This window comes from Bolinopsis microptera, chromosome 2 (genome assembly GCF_026151205.1).
Source record: "Bolinopsis microptera isolate Bmic1 chromosome 2, MBARI_Bmic_1.0, whole genome shotgun sequence".
In the NCBI taxonomy this organism is placed as follows: Eukaryota; Metazoa; Ctenophora; class Tentaculata; order Lobata; family Bolinopsidae; genus Bolinopsis; species Bolinopsis microptera.
Genome location: NC_087073.1, coordinates 19,252,929 through 19,274,072, shown reverse-complemented (window position 1 = coordinate 19,274,072; position 21,144 = coordinate 19,252,929). Strand labels below are relative to the sequence as shown.

The 21,144-nt window shown below is 38.0% G+C and overlaps 3 protein-coding genes across 4 annotated transcripts in view; all 3 read left to right on the top strand.

Annotated features, from left to right (window-relative positions):
- Positions 1-21,144, top strand: part of LOC134811851 (periodic tryptophan protein 2 homolog) — a 65,347-nt gene that overhangs the window by 7,314 nt on the left and 36,889 nt on the right. The gene's annotated exons all lie outside the window — the stretch shown is intronic.
- On the top strand, positions 10,931-14,994 carry LOC134811310 (ras-related protein Rab-3B-like). Of its 2 annotated transcripts, none has more exons than XM_063818087.1 (6): positions 10,931-11,106; positions 11,255-11,374; positions 11,505-11,618; positions 12,345-12,440; positions 12,824-12,928; positions 13,128-14,994. In XM_063818087.1, the coding sequence occupies exons 1-6, from the start codon at positions 10,969-10,971 to the stop codon at positions 13,215-13,217; spliced, it is 663 nt and encodes a 220-aa protein (XP_063674157.1). In that variant the 5' UTR covers positions 10,931-10,968; the 3' UTR covers positions 13,218-14,994. The 2 variants fall into 2 exon arrangements, with proteins under 2 accessions (XP_063674157.1, XP_063674156.1); XM_063818086.1 differs by having other exon boundaries at positions 12,330-12,440.
- On the top strand, positions 19,337-19,951 carry LOC134826879 (uncharacterized). Its single transcript, XM_063839381.1, has one exon. The coding sequence runs from the start codon at positions 19,337-19,339 to the stop codon at positions 19,949-19,951; it is 615 nt and encodes a 204-aa protein (XP_063695451.1).

Below are 21,144 nucleotides of genomic sequence, written 5' to 3'. Positions count from 1 at the left end.
CTCGGCGCGGCACAGTAACGCATCGCGCTACAAATAAATCTAAGCAATAATAAGTCAAATCTTCATTAAAGCGTATTCTCATTCTCATTATCGCTAATGTCCCCTTCATTATCATTGTTAATATCCCCCTGCTGCTGACCGTCAAATTCGAAGTCGTATTGTTGTCTTAACAAGACTTTCTGACTTTCTTAACTGACAATTTTATCTGCAACCTCAAAGACTGTGACTTGCTGGTCACATCTGAAAAAGATAAGGAGGAATTGTTATTTAATACTTTCTTCACAGGAAAACACCTTCAAAACCAACCCAATGACCGAGAGCACGACATGCATGTAAATAACGAGTTCAGTAAATTACAGAATGATAGCAGCAAATCTGCAAGTAGTTACAATGAAGATGATCCGCTGAACAACCCTATTTCTATGGACGAGATAAAAGCAGCTATAGAAAGGCAAGAAACAAATGACAAATCATGTGATGCAGACAATATTCACCCTACCATCCTCAAACATATGAAAACAAATTGTCTTCACGTCTTGCAGATTATATTTAACTGGTGTATGAGCACAGGAAAATGGCTGTGGAAAACTTCAGATGTAACATTCCTAAGGAAAGAAGGAAAATCCAGCTACATGTTACCTGGTGCTTATAGACCGATTTCCATATCATCCTACTTTGGAAAGATTTGTGAAAGAGTGCTAGATAAAAGATTGAGACTCTTCCTGGACATTGAAGGAACTCTTGATGAAGATCAAGAAGGTTTCATTGGAGGGAGATCAACAACGCGATATCTTTTCAGAATGCTGGCTAACCTTGAGGAAGTTAAAAGACAGAAGCTGGCATGTATAGTGCTTTTCCTGGACTTCGAAAAGGCATTTGATAGTGTTCATCTCCCATCACTATGTGTCAAACTATCAACTCTCGGTATTCAAGGAAATATTCTTAACGTGCTGAGAAATTTCCTGTTCAACCGGACGATATGTCTAAAAGTGAACAACTATAAAGGAGAAAAAAGAAAATGTACAATATTTGGATTACCTCAGGGGGCTGTACTATCACCTCTCCTCTTCATCCTATACATAGCAGACATGACACACAACACCCCGGAAGAAGTAAAAAGATATCTAAGCTGCTACAAATTTGCTGATGACGGTACACTTATGATTTCCTTCGAGAACATCTCCGGATGCCATGAAAAAATGCAGATGGTTTGTGACCACCTCAGCAAGTGGTGCATCAAGAACAAGCTAGTAGTGAACTGTGATACGAATAAAACGGAGGCCATAATCTTGAAAACTGCAGCTTATACTGAAGAACAGAAACCTGCAGAATTATGTATTAATGGGAAAAGCATCAACTACGTCCAAAGCACAAAGGTCCTTGGGGTAATAGTAGATGAAGACCTCAATTTCAAGAAACATGCGTCTCAAAAACTTAAAGAATGCAAAAGAAAGTGGGGATTAATAACAAAATCAACTAACCGCAACTACGGTCTAAACGTTTACAGCCTCACTCTCCTCCTTAAAACAATGGTCCTCACTAAACTGTTCTACGCAGCACCTATTTGGCTTCACAAGTGTCTCAATCAATTTAAAAGCTTCTGGAATAAAATCATTCTAAAAATATCTGGATCAGTCCTGAATCCACAAAGGGAATTAACCGAACTTGCTCTCCACCTCCCACCACTGGATGTGCAACTCGAAGCTCTTTCGGTTAAATTCATGTGCAAAGTACTCACACAAGGTGACAATCTCTCAGCTACACTCTACCAAGTTGAAGAAAGCAGAATACCAAGCTTTCATGTCTTAACAATGTCACTGAAAAAGTACTTCCTTTGGAAAGAAAATAAGTCACACGGAACCAGAATGATAGACCTAACGCAGCAACATTTCAAGGATCTGGCCTATTACACTCAGGCAGACATAATGAGCTACAAAAATAAGATCTGGATTGACAGCATCGAAACAAATCTGCAATGCAGAACTGTCAGTAACAACAAGGAGACCAAGATACTTGGTGTGATCACAAAGATCAAAAACAGTGGGCTGCTCCTAGACAAAAACAACTTCTTATTCGGGCACAACACGAGTAAAAATCTGGACAGCCGAATAATGGACTACATTCACGGCAGCTCACCACTCTTTGCGAATATCCAAAAGATCATGGGTGGTGACAGTGGTGAGGCCTGTCGTTTCTGCAACAGCTTCGATGATTCTCCTGTACACCAGCTCCTATTGTGTCTGGAGGTGCAAGACACCAGTTACCTGCAGCTAAAAGAAGAGCTGGGTGGGGCTGACTCACATTCCTATCTAGATGAAGTGTTAACAAAAAGCAGCACACAAAAAGCATTCATTAGAAGAGTCGAATTTCTTTGGGGACAAAATGATGCTCTCCAGGATTTATCCAACTAAACTAGAAAGATCATAAAATAAAGACTCTGCAAACATCTCAGAGAAATAACACCACCGTAAAGATTAAAGAGGGAGGATCCTGGACCCCGAAATCCACCACTTTTCTGTACTTTCAGAGGTACCAATGTGGCAGGAAACCAGGGCTCATGCTGCCGCTGAGCTAAAGCAGTAGAGGGGATGGCGGCTTCTCTAGGATCTAACACGTCCTGAAGCAGACCAACACTATGTCCCAACGCACTGGTGTTGGGATGTCTGCCCCCGGTGCCTGTCCGGGTCAATAAAGCAGTCAAGCATCATGTATGTTATGTTGAGCATTCTCAACCAACAAATGTGGGAACTCCCACAAAACACCAAAACAGATCTAAAGAGACACTTAACAACATTGGAAAAATAGACTGCAATTTGTTTATATAATTTATAAAGCGTATATTATTGCCCACGTTAAGGGGCCGGGGCCTGTTAATAATTTATTAAATTATTAGCTATTTTAGATTTAATAATAATAATAAACAAGACTTTCATTTTGTCCGCTAGTGGGGCTACTGCTCTGAAGGTCAGCCGGAGCTTGATTTCCTGCCCACCGCTTGGTATTTGGGAACGTCTTGGCTTTGCATCTTCAACTGCTCCAGTAATCAATCCACCGTGGACCATGAATTAGTGGCACAGTTTACTCACTTCTAGCGGGATGTGGCCACAAGTTACTTTAAGGGGGGGGGGGGGGGGGGGGGCAATGGGTATTTTTTGTGAAACTTGATTTCGAGATAGCAATTGACCAACAAACTAAGACCAGTGACCGAACTTTTGAGGGGGTCCCGGACCCCAACCGCCAAACGGTGCGCGCATGGCAGCCACGCCCATATTTGGTCCAAATTAGGCCCAATTTAGCCAAATACCCTGAACATGCCCAAAACCAAGGTTTATGGTGCTCTACTTCTAGCTAGTGGTCTCCTGAACTCGTATATGAAATTTCATCAAGATTGGACAAAAAATGACTGAGTTATGAGCCAAAAACCATATGCCCATATTTGGGCATATGCACCAAATTTGGTAGATTTCGTCCCATAAATTGGTCAAATATCAATATTTTTGAATGAAACTTACTTTATATGAAAGGTAAGCCTAAACTACATATTATCTGTAAGTTATAGCTTTATATCTGTTTAAATGTGGATACTTAGGCGAAAAAACCACAAAAATGAACTAAATTGCCCATATCTCGGTTCGCGATATTTGCGGAATTGATCTCATTAAAATTGTAACAACTCAATCAGTTTTCAAAATTTTTGCATGAAATTTTCGGAATCGACTCGAAATCGCATTTCCACCTTATTTTAAATACAGATTTTTGATTTAGGCCTCCAAAAAAATTTGGCGGCCAAATTCTGAATTTTTGTGAGATAATTTTGGAATTTGGCCGCCAAATTTTTTTGGAGGCCTAAATCAAAAATCCGTATTTAAAATAAGGTGGAAATGCAATTTCGAGTCGATTCCGAAAATTTCATGCAAAAATTTTGAAAACTGATTGAGTTGTTACAATTTTAATGAGATCAATTCCGCGAATATCGCGAACCGAGATATGGGCAATTTAGTTAATTTTTTGTGGTTTTTTCGCCTTAGTATCCACATTTAAACACACAGACTCAACTCTGCACCCGTGTCAATATGTTCATTATATGCAAGCCTCTTGATTTTTAAAGCTATAACTTACAGATAATATGTAGTTTAGGCTTACCTTTCATATAAAGTAAGTTTCATTCAAAAATATTGATATTTAACCAATTTATGGGACGAAATCTACCAAATTTGGTGCGTATGTCCAAATATGGGCATATGGTTTTTGGCTCATAACTCAGTCATTTTTCGTCCAATCTTGATGAAATTTCATATACGAGTTCAGGAGACCACTAGCTACAAGTAGAGCACCATAAACCTTGGTTTTGGGCATGTTCAGGGTATTTGGCTAAATTGGGCCTAATTTGGACCAAATATGGGCGTGGCTGCCCTGCGCGCACCGTTTGGCGGTTGGGGTCCGGGACCCCCTCAAAAGTTCGGTCACTGGTCTTAGTTTGTTGGTCAACTACTATCTCGAAATCAAGTTTCACAAAAAAATATCCATTGGCCCCCCCCCTTAACGGGAAAAACTCCCTCTTTTTTAGTCTACACACTGCACACGAGAAGCGATCAATCTTGAGCGACTCAGCTGATGTCTCTCGTTCCACTGATTTCTTCTATAACATATAAATTGTTTTCTTCTCTACGATTCACTGATTCATGGGCAAGGCCAAGAGAAATGAGAATCACGGTCTATCCTGAAATCTGATTTCTACAACCAAATTGTGATTTTTATAACGAAATTATGGTAGCAACAGCCAATAAAGTTACAGCCCTCCATCCACTGCTTCAAACGTCTTCTCTAGCACATATGAGACTTCAGGTAAAATATGATGATCACCACCCCCTTGGAACCCCATAATCTGACTCGGCGGGTTTTATTATGACTGGTAAAATTTTTGACCGGGAAAAATATGGCGGAATTTTCCAAAACCCACCACTTTATCCCAGTCATAATATTCCCGAGTAAGGTATGTCTAGAGTTAGCTTCGTTCAATAACAACAATATCAATATAATCAATATCAATATCAATATCAGATAGAACTACCGAATAAATTGTTAAATATTAATTAATTCGTAAATATAAATTTAGATATTTAGTATTTAAAAACATTACAACAAATGGTTAAAAGCGCCCAAAATCGATTTGAGAGATTTTCTGTCTATAGTACAATCATGATAGTAATAGTAAGTTTTTGATTGAAATAAATTTTCGTGCACATACAGAATGAATGGTTAATAATTTAATATATATGTAGACCAAGCTCTGTGCACGGGATGCTTCCTGGAAGAATCCAGTTCTATTAGCGGGGCACCCTACCTAAAGCCAAATTGAGATATAATAATCATATTCCTAGGAAAATAACCAGAAATCGAATGCCAATCAAATAATATGATATATAGGAGTAGTAACCATATTTACTATGCAAAATGCCCCAACCACATAGTGTAAATTTATATAATATTCAAATTCCATATCATCATTAAACCTCAATAGTCAATATAATAGCCCAAGCAAAATTAAATAACTTCTTATATACGATACCTTACTGTCATACTACAAATTAATTAAACATTTGAGTCTGTTAACCAGAGAATAAATTTCTAAACCTAATGCAAGTGAAATAATTTAGATGCAATAATGAATGCCTAATGTGAGTATCATCTGTCAATGTCCTTGTAAAACAGTCTGTACAAGAGATATGAGTAACTAATATAGAAGAAAAAACAGGAAGTTGTCGTCTGTTGAAAAATAAATAAAATATCTAGAATATAAATTAGAATATAAAATAACATTCAGTCAATGTGTCGTCAATAAACTGTACAATTATCAAATGTTAAAACTGGGTGATACAGTCACCAAAAATAAATACTAAGTATAATAAGTTAATAAATTAAATGTGGTCTATAAAACTACCACTAGGTATAATAGGTCAATAAATTAAAAGTGGTTTATAAAACTACCACTGTGCGAACCCCTTCTCCAGTTAAAACATGTCAGTCATGTGCAAAATCAATCAGAATGGTAAGGTGGTAAAAAAGGGAATATCCTTTCGATACATCAATTATATATGCCTCAGATTTAAAAGAATTAGAAGATACTTAGTTATCGTTGACTATGATTGCAGTGTAAAATTTGTCATATGAATTGTCGACGGTATAATTAGGGTCTGTTGTTATAGATGAGAGTAGCTGTTTCTTATACGAATCACTAAAGCTTTTAAGTGTGTGCCGCTGCAATTAGATTAGATTACGTACTGCAATTTAAATTTGTTTGGAGTCCAAGTATCTTTACATTCCACAATTGCACCTTTATCCTGGTTCTATTAAACAAAAGGCATTATATACATCTAAATTGTAGTACTATGGTACTCTTAGAAGATTCTAGATCTATTCAGTAGCATAATGTTGCATGTTGGCACCCCCGCTGCAAAAGCGCCACCAGTTGGTGCCCCTCCCCCTCTTAAAGTAGAAACGTAAAATTGGACAAATTAGGTGATATTAGAGGATACGTGGGTAAAATCCTTTAAAAAGTATGTATCTAGAGCAACAAGAGTTGCTCTAGAGTCACTGGTCTTAGTTTGTTGGTCAACTACTATCTCGAAATCAAGTTTCACAAAAAAATATCCATTGGCCCCCCCCCTTAACGGGAAAAACTCCCTCTTTTTTAGTCTACACACTGCACACGAGAAGCGATCAATCTTGAGCGACTCAGCTGATGTCTCTCGTTCCACTGATTTCTTCTATAACATATAAATTGTTTTCTTCTCTACGATTCACTGATTCATGGGCAAGGCCAAGAGAAATGAGAATCACGGTCTATCCTGAAATCTGATTTCTACAACCAAATTGTGATTTTTATAACGAAATTATGGTAGCAACAGCCAATAAAGTTACAGCCCTCCATCCACTGCTTCAAACGTCTTCTCTAGCACATATGAGACTTCAGGTAAAATATGATGATCACCACCCCCTTGGAACCCCATAATCTGACTCGGCGGGTTTTATTATGACTGGTAAAATTTTTGACCGGGAAAAATATGGCGGAATTTTCCAAAACCCACCACTTTATCCCAGTCATAATATTCCCGAGTAAGGTATGTCTAGAGTTAGCTTCGTTCAATAACAACAATATCAATATAATCAATATCAATATCAATATCAGATAGAACTACCGAATAAATTGTTAAATATTAATTAATTCGTAAATATAAATTTAGATATTTAGTATTTAAAAACATTACAACAAATGGTTAAAAGCGCCCAAAATCGATTTGAGAGATTTTCTGTCTATAGTACAATCATGATAGTAATAGTAAGTTTTTGATTGAAATAAATTTTCGTGCACATACAGAATGAATGGTTAATAATTTAATATATATGTAGACCAAGCTCTGTGCACGGGATGCTTCCTGGAAGAATCCAGTTCTATTAGCGGGGCACCCTACCTAAAGCCAAATTGAGATATAATAATCATATTCCTAGGAAAATAACCAGAAATCGAATGCCAATCAAATAATATGATATATAGGAGTAGTAACCATATTTACTATGCAAAATGCCCCAACCACATAGTGTAAATTTATATAATATTCAAATTCCATATCATCATTAAACCTCAATAGTCAATATAATAGCCCAAGCAAAATTAAATAACTTCTTATATACGATACCTTACTGTCATACTACAAATTAATTAAACATTTGAGTCTGTTAACCAGAGAATAAATTTCTAAACCTAATGCAAGTGAAATAATTTAGATGCAATAATGAATGCCTAATGTGAGTATCATCTGTCAATGTCCTTGTAAAACAGTCTGTACAAGAGATATGAGTAACTAATATAGAAGAAAAAACAGGAAGTTGTCGTCTGTTGAAAAATAAATAAAATATCTAGAATATAAATTAGAATATAAAATAACATTCAGTCAATGTGTCGTCAATAAACTGTACAATTATCAAATGTTAAAACTGGGTGATACAGTCACCAAAAATAAATACTAAGTATAATAAGTTAATAAATTAAATGTGGTCTATAAAACTACCACTAGGTATAATAGGTCAATAAATTAAAAGTGGTTTATAAAACTACCACTGTGCGAACCCCTTCTCCAGTTAAAACATGTCAGTCATGTGCAAAATCAATCAGAATGGTAAGGTGGTAAAAAAGGGAATATCCTTTCGATACATCAATTATATATGCCTCAGATTTAAAAGAATTAGAAGATACTTAGTTATCGTTGACTATGATTGCAGTGTAAAATTTGTCATATGAATTGTCGACGGTATAATTAGGGTCTGTTGTTATAGATGAGAGTAGCTGTTTCTTATACGAATCACTAAAGCTTTTAAGTGTGTGCCGCTGCAATTAGATTAGATTACGTACTGCAATTTAAATTTGTTTGGAGTCCAAGTATCTTTACATTCCACAATTGCACCTTTATCCTGGTTCTATTAAACAAAAGGCATTATATACATCTAAATTGTAGTACTATGGTACTCTTAGAAGATTCTAGATCTATTCAGTAGCATAATGTTGCATGTTGGCACCCCCGCTGCAAAAGCGCCACCAGTTGGTGCCCCTCCCCCTCTTAAAGTAGAAACGTAAAATTGGACAAATTAGGTGATATTAGAGGATACGTGGGTAAAATCCTTTAAAAAGTATGTATCTAGAGCAACAAGAGTATTATACCCAACATTGACCGGCGAACTGATAGCTACTTCAGAAGCAATGAAACTACAATCTTCTAGATAAAATGAGTCATAGTACTTTCAGCCGGAGCCATCATAAGTGACATAAATCTAAAAGATAGTATGGTTAGTTTCTAAATATAAACTCAAACTCTGAAAAGGAAACTGCCGTGAAATATGAAACATCAATAAAAGGACCAATTATTTAAAAAAATAATTTATGGAAAGCCCCTCAGGCAAAATAAAAATCAATTATGCAATAAAGGAATCTTAAAAGGGTTTGTACTATTCATTCCTGAGGGGCGGAGGGAATTTAAGGCATGTATATATCGGTGCTCCTTAACATCTAAACTACTAGGACTTGAATTTTCTAGGATACACACTGAAACACTATTGTTAAAATTTTCCTTCTGAGTCAGTCCATGCTCTATATGGAGGTGGAGTCCTACGCAGTTTGAGTCATCATCCGTGTCAACCTTTTGCCCACTGATGATCTTGTAGAATGCTCTTCTGTGTTCGCCAAACCTTACCCGTAGCATTCTGGTGGATTTGCCTACGTATGGTTTCTCACACAGTTTACATCTGATCAAATATATGATGTTGTAAGTGATGCATGTACCTGGTGCTGGTTTTACCCGTTTCCCATTGATGCTGATTTGTGTAGCACTATCAATAGACTCACACGTTGCACAGTTCTTCTTTCTACACGGCCTTGTTTGACCATGCTTTTTCCCCAGAGCTATTTCTTTCACCTTAACCAACCGGCTTTTGAGGTTGCTTCCTGTTTTCTTGACAAATTGGAAGAACTTTTTGCCATTCTTCTTTTCTTCAAGGGTGCTACTCTGTTGTTTTGAGTCACTCAGGTTACTAGAGGTAATCTAGAGGTATCTCAGGTATCTAGAGCAAAACGCACAGTTTTGCTAGTACTGAAGTTAAGTTTTTTTAAATTGTCCCACATTCAAACAACGACTTGGCACCCCCACACAGCAGTGGCGTAACGAAGGGCCCGCAACAGGCAACGTTACGCCACTGGGCACTGCCGCACAGCGGGGTAAATGGGGCACTTTGTTAAGCCACTGGATCTGATGGCTGACCAAGCTCCTCAATTATCCCTCAATTACAAAATTTAATTTACATGTTATAAATTTGTATTTCACCTAATCTATACCATTTGCTTTTTATGCTTACTCATTTGTTTTTTTTTGTTTTTAAAATTTTGCATAACTCATCATTACCTTTGATTCTGATATTGATCTATGCTTTGACTGATTTTGTTTGTAGATACAACCACAAGAAAAAAGATCTGGGATCTCTTGATTCGCTTTTAATTTTGTAATATTTTATGGTGAAATAATTCACTGCTACATTTTCTTAACCATTACTTATTTCTACAGTGATCATGTCTAGTGGTGTCATTGGACGTGTTGCAAATGCATGCATTCGTAGAGAAAGATTCGTCAAACCATTCAAACATAGGGGACCAAAAACTGGAAAAGATGATAGGGCTGGATCTTATTGGAGATATAACAAAAGAACTGCTTCAGCATATGGTTACTTATCAGAGGATTCCAGTAGCTTTATAGAAGATCCATTAATGACCCCTCAACTTGTTGTGCCAAACCTTAAAAACTTTAAGTTAAGAGCATTTGTTTCAGCAGAAATCATTGAAGAAGAAACTGCTTCTCCTCAGCCTATCGAGTACCTTGATACTATAACCCTATCCACTGGGAGTTTTAAGTGAAATAGGATGTTATAGCATAATGACTTGTTAAATTATATTAATTGAAGAAACACGTTTGTAAATGAAACCGTTTTGCTATTGGAAACCTATTCATTCGAATATAAATCATTTTCTTCCTATTGTGGTGGAATGTAGCAACAAATGATCAAGAACTTAAGTTATTTAGATTTATTCATATATGTCTTAATGATTTTGTTTTAGTAATACACATCTTGCTTGTAAGGGGGACCGTAGGAGGGAAGGGGCAGAGTTAGGCGTCGTCACTCAAAGATTGACCATCAAACAATCATCCCAATTTTAAATTCAGTGTGCATTAATTTTATGAGTTATTTTTGCAAAATCGCTGTTTGTCTTTACAAAATTAATGTGTATTGTATTCTATCTGAGGTGAAAAAAATTATGTTTCTGTAATTATGTAATATTGTTATTTTCCAACAAAGCAACAATACTAATCTGTACACGCATTATATTGAAGGAGTAATGTGAAGGCTGGCTGGTCAGGTCAATGCACAATGGCTCCCACTGCTTCTGAAACACCCGTTGCGGAGAGCAACCCTGGGGCAGAGTACAGTGACATGAATTTTGATTGCATGTTCAAGATATTGCTGATTGGAAATTCTGGAGTAGGCAAAACTTCCTTTTTGTTGCAGGTTTGTAAATTAAGATTCTTAAAAGTAGCTGAATGCATTCTATTGGTTCCTTGAATTGAAATTTTCCTATATCACTTTTGAAGATCCTTAAAGAAATAATATTTCTCTTATACAGTTCTTCTTAATAGTCCATCGAATTTATTTTCAGTATTGCGAGGGAAAATTTAATCCTGCCTTTGTGAGCACTGTTGGAATAGATTTTAAAGTAAAAACTGTTATTGTGAAGGATAAAAGGATAAAGCTTCAAGTTTGGGACACTGCTGGTCAGGTAAGTCTTTTGAGGCACAAGTACCATCTCTTTGATGGTAGTAATTTTATCGATCATTGAATAAATTGCAATTCTTTCAAAGTTAATTATATCACGATTTATGATTTACTCTTAACACGTTAATTTTCAGGAGAGGTATAAGATAATAACGACTCAATACTATCGGCATGCTATGGGATTCTTAGTCATGTACGATATAACCAATGAAACGTCTTTTCTCGACATCAGAAACTGGCTCAGTCAGGTAAAATATCAATTGTTGCAGTTTTAGTCATCAGAAAATGCTCAAACTTTTAAATCTCAAATTGTAGCCTAACCCTTGGAAGCGAATCAGACTTTTCCGTTTTATTGCATCTTTTTCTTTGAATTTCGATTTCTCTACTCTACTTCTCATTGCTGCATTGTACTTTTTCTTGGATTAACTCCCTTTAAATCCAGCCAAACTACTAGTATAACAATTGGCATGATATTGTTCTTAGTGTCTGTGGTAAGCTGAATGTTTTGTGTTCATATCCCTTGTTATTTCAATCTCAATGATAACGAAGAGGAATTGTATAATTGTTTGTAATTTGTAAGTAATGTGTGAGTCATCCGAACGTTGTCATCACTGAGTCTAATCAGAAAAAATCAGAAATATTCTTGAAAGAATGTATTTTGAGAGTTTACAAACAATTCCCTGTCTTTATGAGCATTATGTATCCAAACAAAGCAACATGTCAGGCCATATCCAATAGATGAAGTGAGAAGTACAATGGGTAGTGTGTACAATATGCAGGGAGGCAGTGCACGTGACAGACGTTAACAGCTCCGATCTCTGAACTCCACAAACTAAACCTCTATTAAACACCACGTCACGAGCATGAGCACTGCCTCCCTGCCGGTCAGCAGCAACACACTACGTAGTCTGAGAGAAGCACAAACTTCTGAAGAGCTGTACTGCTAATGTTAAACACAGATAACCTACCACAAGGTACAGCAACACAGTTTTGGGAACGCGCAGATTATTATCGTGGCCAACAAGAGTGATCTAGAGGATCAGCGCGCAGTGCCAACTCAGCGGGGCAAGGTATGTACTCAAAGCAGTGCCAATTCATCGGGGCAAGGTATGTACTTAGAGCAGTGCAAACTCAGCGGGGCAAGGTATGTACTTAGAGCAGTGCCAAGTGCCAACTCAGCGGGGCAAGGTATGTACTTAGAGTAGTTCAGTCCCAGTAGGAGCAAGATGACCAGGGGGTTTTGTAAAACATATTATTGATATGTGAAGATTCACAATGTTACCTTCACGAGTTAATGGTGATACATTTATTATAACATCAACTCGAAGTGTAGAGACTGAACTGATTGGCTGTTTAAGCGAATAAATTGGTTTGATAAACCAGAAACATAAAAATGTGAAAGAATCGAAATATTTTGTTTAATCTGAAATTAGTTAACAATGACATTCGCAAGGATCTTGCAAACGAGCTGGGGTATGAGTTCTTTGAAGCAAGCGCCAAAACATCGGACAGTGTCCAGTCTACATTCCACTCTCTCGTGAGCTCAATATGTGTACAGGTAATGCTTCCTTATTCAAATGAACCCTATAATTATTAGTTCTATTAAATGTTGTTCACAACTTGTGGAAACTAAATCAATTTTATACGTTATCAAGTTATAATCAATAAGGTTATTATAATGAATTGTATAGTTCATTTTGACGGATCCACAACTGAAATTACCTGATGAGTCCTACACTAACCCCGCTCACTTTCAGATGGCTGACAGTGTGAACGCGCCGACAGAGCCTACAGACACAGTGCCGTTAGACAAGTCCCAAGCCTCCGAATCATCATGTCTCTGCTGAGTGGCACTGTTTGTGTGTGTGTGCTCCGGCCAGCACCGACATTAATAATTCAATAGGAATAACAACTGTCCATGTCACTCAATGATTTGTACTATGTTGACTAAATGTTAGACTCTCAGTAGTGTGTTTGGACGTTAATTGGGACTGGGCTGATGCAGCTACTATAGAAAATCACAACGAGGACTCAATATAAACATATTATATACAAGTTACTAGGCTTACCAGAGTACTGCTTGGTTACTAAGTTTTTTTATAATAATAATGTTATGTGTTATTATCAGACGATCCACCTTCTACAATTATATCTTGAGATTCTGATTATGGAATCTATGCCTTGCAGTTTTAATCATTTTGTGTGGTATTTCGTTTAAATCTTAATCTAATTCTAAATATTAAATTATTGCTATATTATATCATAATTCATATATGATATTTAATGTATGGTGTGTAATTTAATTTGTTTTTTCTTTGATTTAAAATTATTAGATTTATGCTATTTTCCTTACGCAGTATGCAAATAATTTCCTTGACACGTCTTGTCAAATGTTATAGTTAATGTTTAATACGTTTTATTCTCAGATAATTTATGGAGGTTATTAACTGATGTGTCCGTGTGGTATTTTCACATAACTTTAAAAAATACCATCACCAAATGTTCTGTATGGGGAATATAATGATTTTTCAGAATAGTAATTGAATAAGAGAACGAATTTTGTACCTCATCAAAAGTAAAACAAAACATAACACTACTAAGTCTCGCTCCGAGCTCGGTCCATAGTCATAAAATTCCATCGTTGCACTTGAGGAGGGCTTTTGCAGATTAGATTGACTCGAGTTAAGGTTGCTTCAAAAGGGTACTGTCCTTTAGGCCGACTGGAACAGGACCTTATTCGTTGTGTATACACTATTATAGACTAGAACCTGATACCTTTACTTTTAGATACTACTACTCCTTCTTTAGTTGCAACTGTCAAGCTTTAGCACAGACATTATATTTTCATCTTTAAAATTTTCGTGTTCTTCTAAATTTGAGCACAAAACTGTTTTAAAAGTTATTACTTTGGGTCCAGGCAATCGGCTTAATTTGGGTTACTGTAGGGGTAAAAACTGAACTTAAGGTATTGCATATTTTGGAGCATGACGTCCTGGAGTTAGTATATCACTGAGGTTGGAACTTTGAGGCTGTAGTTTTGGTCATAGTGCCGGACATAGTGCCGGACATAGTGCCGGACGGTTTCAATCGTTTTGACAGTAGCATTATAATAGTTAATCGTTGTCAATGTCCTGTGTGAGTTAGTGTTTCGATAGACTTATTAAACTCAGCCTACCTACAAGCTTTATTAGAAAGCATTGAGCTAGAATTATTATTTTTGTTTGCCTTGTTTTTTGGGTTCTTGTCGAAATGTGAAATTAATTATTTCGAAGGTTTTTAAAAATTTCAGATGATATTGATAATCATTAAAAGACTTCGTTTACAATTTGCTCGACTATGCCGAGCTCGTAAAAAACAATTCCGAAAAATTGATAAAAGTCAATACAAAATGTTACTTCTTTGTTTTTAAATATTATGATAAAATGATCGATGAAATAATGACAATAATTCTATGACTATGAGAATACGACAAATCAATTCAACCAGATATAAGATATATTAGGAGGTTTTGATTGTGGTTTTTGATTGTGAATGGAATTGATTTAAACAAATTTTGCGAATGTGTATTTAATGTAGTATAGTGTATTCTCATGTTTAATTTGAATGAGTTTTATCTAATCGAAATCCTGCCTCCTTCTTATCGCTGATATTATCTGTCGCCTCTGTTAGAGAAGATTAAGATTTAAATTCACGCTCAGAACTATTATTTTAAATTTAAAGCGTGTTTGAAACCTTAAGATAATCCCCTACATAATATGTATTGTAATTCTAACAAACTATCCTTGACACAGCTAACCATGCCTGGTGACGCAGAATTACCGGACACCGCTGTCGCGGCTGCTGCCTCCGATATAGAGAACATTGGGCCTGAACACCAGCTCTCTGCGGACCAACTCCGAGAACTTTTAATGGGGGGAGCTGCGCTCAGCGGAGCGTCTCAACCAACAAACCAGTCCTTTGTGGAGTGGGGTTCAATTGAATGCGCTGAAGGAAGCAAAAACAAGGAGATACATTGTCCAAGGTGTCCTAGTAAGATTTGTTTGGCAGACACAGCGGTGCTGGTCGAGAGTGAAATGAAAATGTCTAGGTACAAAGTAGATGCACCAGAAAATGAAGTTGTCACTAAGTTTTGGTTGCTTACTTCTTTAATGGCTTTCGAGAACATAGGGGTTTCCCATTTAGTGGAAAATATAAAGTTTTTGTCATGTGCTGACTGTGAGGTTGGACCTATAGGGTGGCATGATATCAATGATAAGACTAGATTTTATATAGCCGCAGAGCGAGTTAGGTACTTGGAATAGCCGAAAAGATTGTTAGATTTGGAAGCGTATCCAGGTCCGCTTTTATTTGAGTTCTTTACATGGTTAAGTGATTTAATTCCCTTTTGTCGCTGGTTTCGGCAAATTTTTACTATAAATTAATTGGGAGAGTGACATGAATGTTTTATATGCTGTTGTTTTTATAAAATATCTTGCCGCTGATATAAGTGAATGGTGACGTTTAGTCAGCTAAACTGTTGACAAGATAGAATATATTATAATGGTATGCTTTATCTTGTTAGGCTGGTTATTGCAACAATTCTATTTGCAGTAATTCTCAGTCCAATATTAATTTCCTTGTTCGTTTTTGACATTTAATGTGATAGAAATGATAATTGTCCCTCTATTTATTGAATCCATAGATCTGTCCTAATATCTTTTTGGCAAATTTTAATATGAACACGTAATCCGCTATCGGCCAATTTTACAAATCAAACTTCAAAAGAAGTTGGAATTTGTTAATTAATTTCAGCAGGTATGTGCATGTAGAAATTAAGTTGGTAATTTTTCAATTAGTTTCGTCCAATTAGAGTAGGCTATGACTTCTCAACTTTACGCCACATAACCTGCCCCAGGCCATGTACTCATGCATTACACCTTTCACTCTGACGCCACAACATATTTTTGGCTTTTCCTCCCGTCTCCCTAATTTTCATATCGTACGTTTAACCTTGATTTGATGTTGTCGGAATGACATGAAATTGAATCTGCGAGATGCGCTACAGCAAATCATCTCAAGTGGAGGAAGCCCAGGATCTCCGGAGTGGGAGTCTCAGCATTTGAGCTTGAGTGACGTCATGAGTACAATGGACAACATAGCATCTGCTTCCCTGGCTCAGATGACACAGAACAGAGGTGATCTCAGACTAGCTTTTCAGACACTGGACAGCATAGAGCCGGAGAATGAGTTTCAAGCTGCTATGGCCCAGTATGCTCTGGCTTCTTTACAACTGCTGGAGAATTTAGGGGGCCAGTCTGGTAGAATCTATCCAGATACACCATCTACAGTAATTCCTGAACTGGGCGTCTCGTCCATTTTAGCAGACGAGAGCAAGGTTAACCTTCTTCAGAGTTTGTCTGAATATACTGACAGCAGGATCACAATGGCTGCTTACACCTCATTCCCCTCAACGCCCTTTTCTGACTCTCTCATGAGGTCACTCTCTCAGACTCCTCACAACACTCCTTCAGTAAATTCTGAGAGGTTGTCAATTTCGAGAGCGTCTATGTCAAGCAGACATTTTGGACACCAGGTGAATTTACCTGACAGTTCCACATTAAACACACCTGTAACTTACGACACGGAATCCCAGATTCTCCAAACTTCACACACTTATTACGAACCCATGTCTGAGATGGCAACACTGAGCCCCTCTACTGTGATCACAATTAAGCAAGATCAACCCCCGACTGTTGTGAATAAGACGTGTCCCATTGATCATAACTGTGAAGTTGGAGACCCATCAGAGAGTCACGATCAAAACACTGCCCTTTGTAAAGCTCTTGCTTTGCAAGCCTTGACTGATCTGACTGTTACTCCAGAGTCAGCAGCTAAGAAAAGTTTCCCAAATGTTCGTCCTCTAGGAGGGTCCAGTTCTTTCAGACACCCCAAACGTACCGTGATACCGGGCGTTTTAAGAAGTCATTCCCTGAACGGAGACCCCTTGTACATGACATACAAGGTGAGCCGATCTCGACCTGTATCACATGCAAGCCCGATCGTTCAAGTGCCACCACCAAAACTTCCTACCCCTTCTTCGATTCCCAAAAATCCGCTCCCACCTCGCAAACCAGCTCGTCAGTTCTCAACCAAATCCTCCCGACGGTCCTGCACTACAATGGATTCTGTGAAGGCTTTACAATTACAGCAGGGTTCTAGTGCTGGTAATTCAGGAAGTATAAGAACACGTCGAGTCCTGATCTCACCACATGGTGGCTCTTCAAACGGTTCAAATCCGCCAAAACAATTCTCATTCATCGACAAGACTAAGTCTCTTATCAATAGAGCACGATTTGGCAGCCGAAACAACAAAAAGAAGGAATCAACTAAGGGTAGTTTTAAGATAGATCCAACCACAGACAAGTCAAAGACACTGTGATCGACATTTTGTTGTGAACTTTTGTTATCATAAAGTCATAAGAACTCCTTGTAATGAGGCGATAGCTGCTGAAAACTTGGTGTGTTCTGCTTAGAAGAAATAAGCAATCTTATAATTATAAATTCTAGGAGTGAACTAGAAACAGTTGGGATCAAAATCACTGTTAACATGATGTACTAACTATCTCGATATTATGTATATTTTATAATATGCTGTTCATTTGTCAACAGTTTAAATGATCTCCACATTTATGTTCCGGTAACTACCATCTTATATTGCATTTGCAAAGTGAGGATATGATTTAAACTCCGCTCAAAACATAACCATAGTAAATGTGGATAATGGCTCGCAAGTTCAGTTTATTTATGACTGTAAATTATCAGATATTTATACAAATGAACATTTAAGTAGCGTACGTAAAATCTGTACGGATAAAACATGTCTCTTTCATATATTTTTAAAGTCTTTTTTCAAACGACTATTTTCTACCTCATCAATCATCATAATCATGAAATATAGACACACGGCCGCCACTCTTCTTATTCACATTGCTCGTAACAAACAAACAACATTCTTCTTACATCTTCTCTCAACATTGCATTGTTACTATTTACAAAATATGCAAATAATCATTAGATATCACAGTATTCCGCTCCAGACCACTCATCAACCCCTGTTCATGAGGCTCACTTCCCTCGATGGAAACCTCATCACATACCTGCTCTTCATATGGAATCACGTGACATTCTTAAAGCACACAAAGCTTATAATTGTAGTTGAGTGTTGAGAGGATTGTTAAGTATAGATAGATGTAAGATGATGTAGGTAAGGGTGTAAAGAATGGATCAGCCACCATGACAATTGTAAAGTTCATGTGAATCTCATTGTTCCCGTACATCGCAATTTCCTGTTCAACACTTCTGTAGTCTGTACTCCGCTTATAGGTTCTCAGTAAGTGGGTCAATATGTATTATACGCGACGTATAATATGCGGTCATTTCTTCACTCTTTAAAGCTTTAAGCTTTTTATTGGCTGAAATATGCGCAAGTCAACGAATGGGAAGTACTAACAGAATTTGGAAAAGGTCATACATATCTGATTAAATCAAATTCGATTAAATTAAACCGAATTATATGAAACTAATGAAGTGCTGAATAAAGTTATTGTCTTAGCTATTAAGATCTACCAATCGAAGTGAGGTGTGGTTACATAGTTTGAAAAAGTCACATTACCAAAATGAGAGGCCTGAATTAAGTAAATATACCTGCTGTTTGAAATTTATTTAAGTCTTATATGGCGATTTTTTAATACGTTATTAAACTGGTAAGCCACGTGGACCTTTAAAAAGTCTGCGCCCTCTTTGTCTTTTAAACGGCACCAGGAAGATATTGTCCATGATAGTCCTTAGACGCATTCAAAGACAAGTTTCTCAGTACACAGGACCTTGGCAAAATGCCTACAAGCCTGGCCATAGCTGTGCAAATATTGTTTGGACACAACGGATCCTAGTTTCAGTTGTGAAGGAGAAACGCTGGTCTCTACACAAAATGGGTATTGATATGTCATCTGCATTCGACACCATTAAGAGATCAGTTTTGCTAGAACTTCTTGCTGATGCTGGTTGTAGTGAAGACGACATCCGACTGATAAGGTACCTACTCTCATGTACCAAACTGAAGATTAAAGTGAGGTCTACCGTATCAGGGGAGTTCATTGTCACGATAGGTGCGTTCCAAGGTGATAGTTTGTCTGGAAACCTTTTCACCCTGTATTTGGCTGGCGCACTTTATCACCTTCGTGCCTTTATGTCTTATCTAAGACCCAACCCTCCGTTTGCTGAAAACCTGCTACCTCTTGAGTGGGAGTACGCAGACGACGCAGACTTCACAGACGAGGATAAAAAGAATTTGGAGTCCATGTTACCAATATGCAAGGAGATATTGGAGGAGTGGAATCTTTTTGTCAACGAATCAAAAACAGAGTTCACACATATCTATCTGGCCGAGAAGAACGAAGTTGATGACAAAGGAGAGCCACTTCGAGGAAGAGAGCCCTGGAGATCATCTATCTCACTTGGTTCCAAATTGTGCAGCAACGAGGACATAAAAAGACGATGTATTCTGGCAAATCTTGCTTTCCAAACCGGCAACTTGGTCGTTTAGCTCCGGACAGTCTATGCAACGTCTATGCAACGTCCATGCAACAACAAAAGAACCGTCTATGCAACGTCTATGCAACGTCCCTGCACAATGAACACTCTATGCACACTCCCTGCACGGTCAGTCTATGCAACGTCTATGCAACGTCTATGCAACGTCCCTGCACAGTACCATATGAACACCGGCTACTAGCCGGCTACTAGCCGGCTAGTAGCCACTTTTGTAATAACAGCTCCTCAACTTCACATTACCAACCGGCTACTAACCGGCACTTGAAAAGTGGTCACTAGCCGGCTACTAACCGGCTACTAGCCGGCTAGTGACCACAAAGTGGCTACTAACCGGCTACTAATAGGTCTGCTTTAGAGCCGGCTAGTGACCGGTTAGTAGCCGGTTAGTAGCCACTTGGTGGTTACTAGCCGGTTAGTAGCCGGTTAGTAGCCGGCTAGTGACCGCTTTTCAAGTGCCGGCTAGTAGCCGGTTTAGAACCGGCTACTAATAGGTCTGCTTTAGAGCTCGGCTAATAGCCGGCTAGTGACCGCTTAGTAGCCGGTTAGTAGCCACTTTGTGGTCACTAGCCGGCTAGTAGCCGGTTAGTAGCCGGCTAGTGACCACTTTTCAAGTGCCGGTTAGTAGCCGGTTGTTAATGTGAAGTTGAGGAGCTGTTATTAAAAAAGTGGCTACTAGCCGGCTAGTAGCCGGCTAGTAGCCGGTGTTCATATGGTACTGTGCAGGGACGTTGCATAGACATTGCATAGACGTTGCATAGACTGACCGTGCAGGGAGTGTGCATAGAGTGTTCATTGTGCAGGGACGTTGCATAGACGTTGCATAGACGGTTCTTTTGTTGTTGCACGGACGTTGCATAGACGTTGCATAGACTGTCCGGAGCTAAACGACCAACTTCCCTCCAAACCTACAAGAAAGTTTGGGAACAAGGTAAACGCATACCTCTTAAGACCAGACTTAAGATCTACGAAGCCCAGGTGGTCTCCGTCTTAATGTATAATTGTAGCTGCTGGGCTGCTTCAAAGCAGCTACTGAGTAAACTGGATATTTGCCACAGAAAGCATCTGAGGCAAATCATCAGAATGACTTACCCTAATATAATCAAAAACGACACCCTTTACAAGAGATGTGAAGTGGTTCCACTCAGTGAGTGTGTTGCATGTGCACGATGGAGGATGCTCGGACAT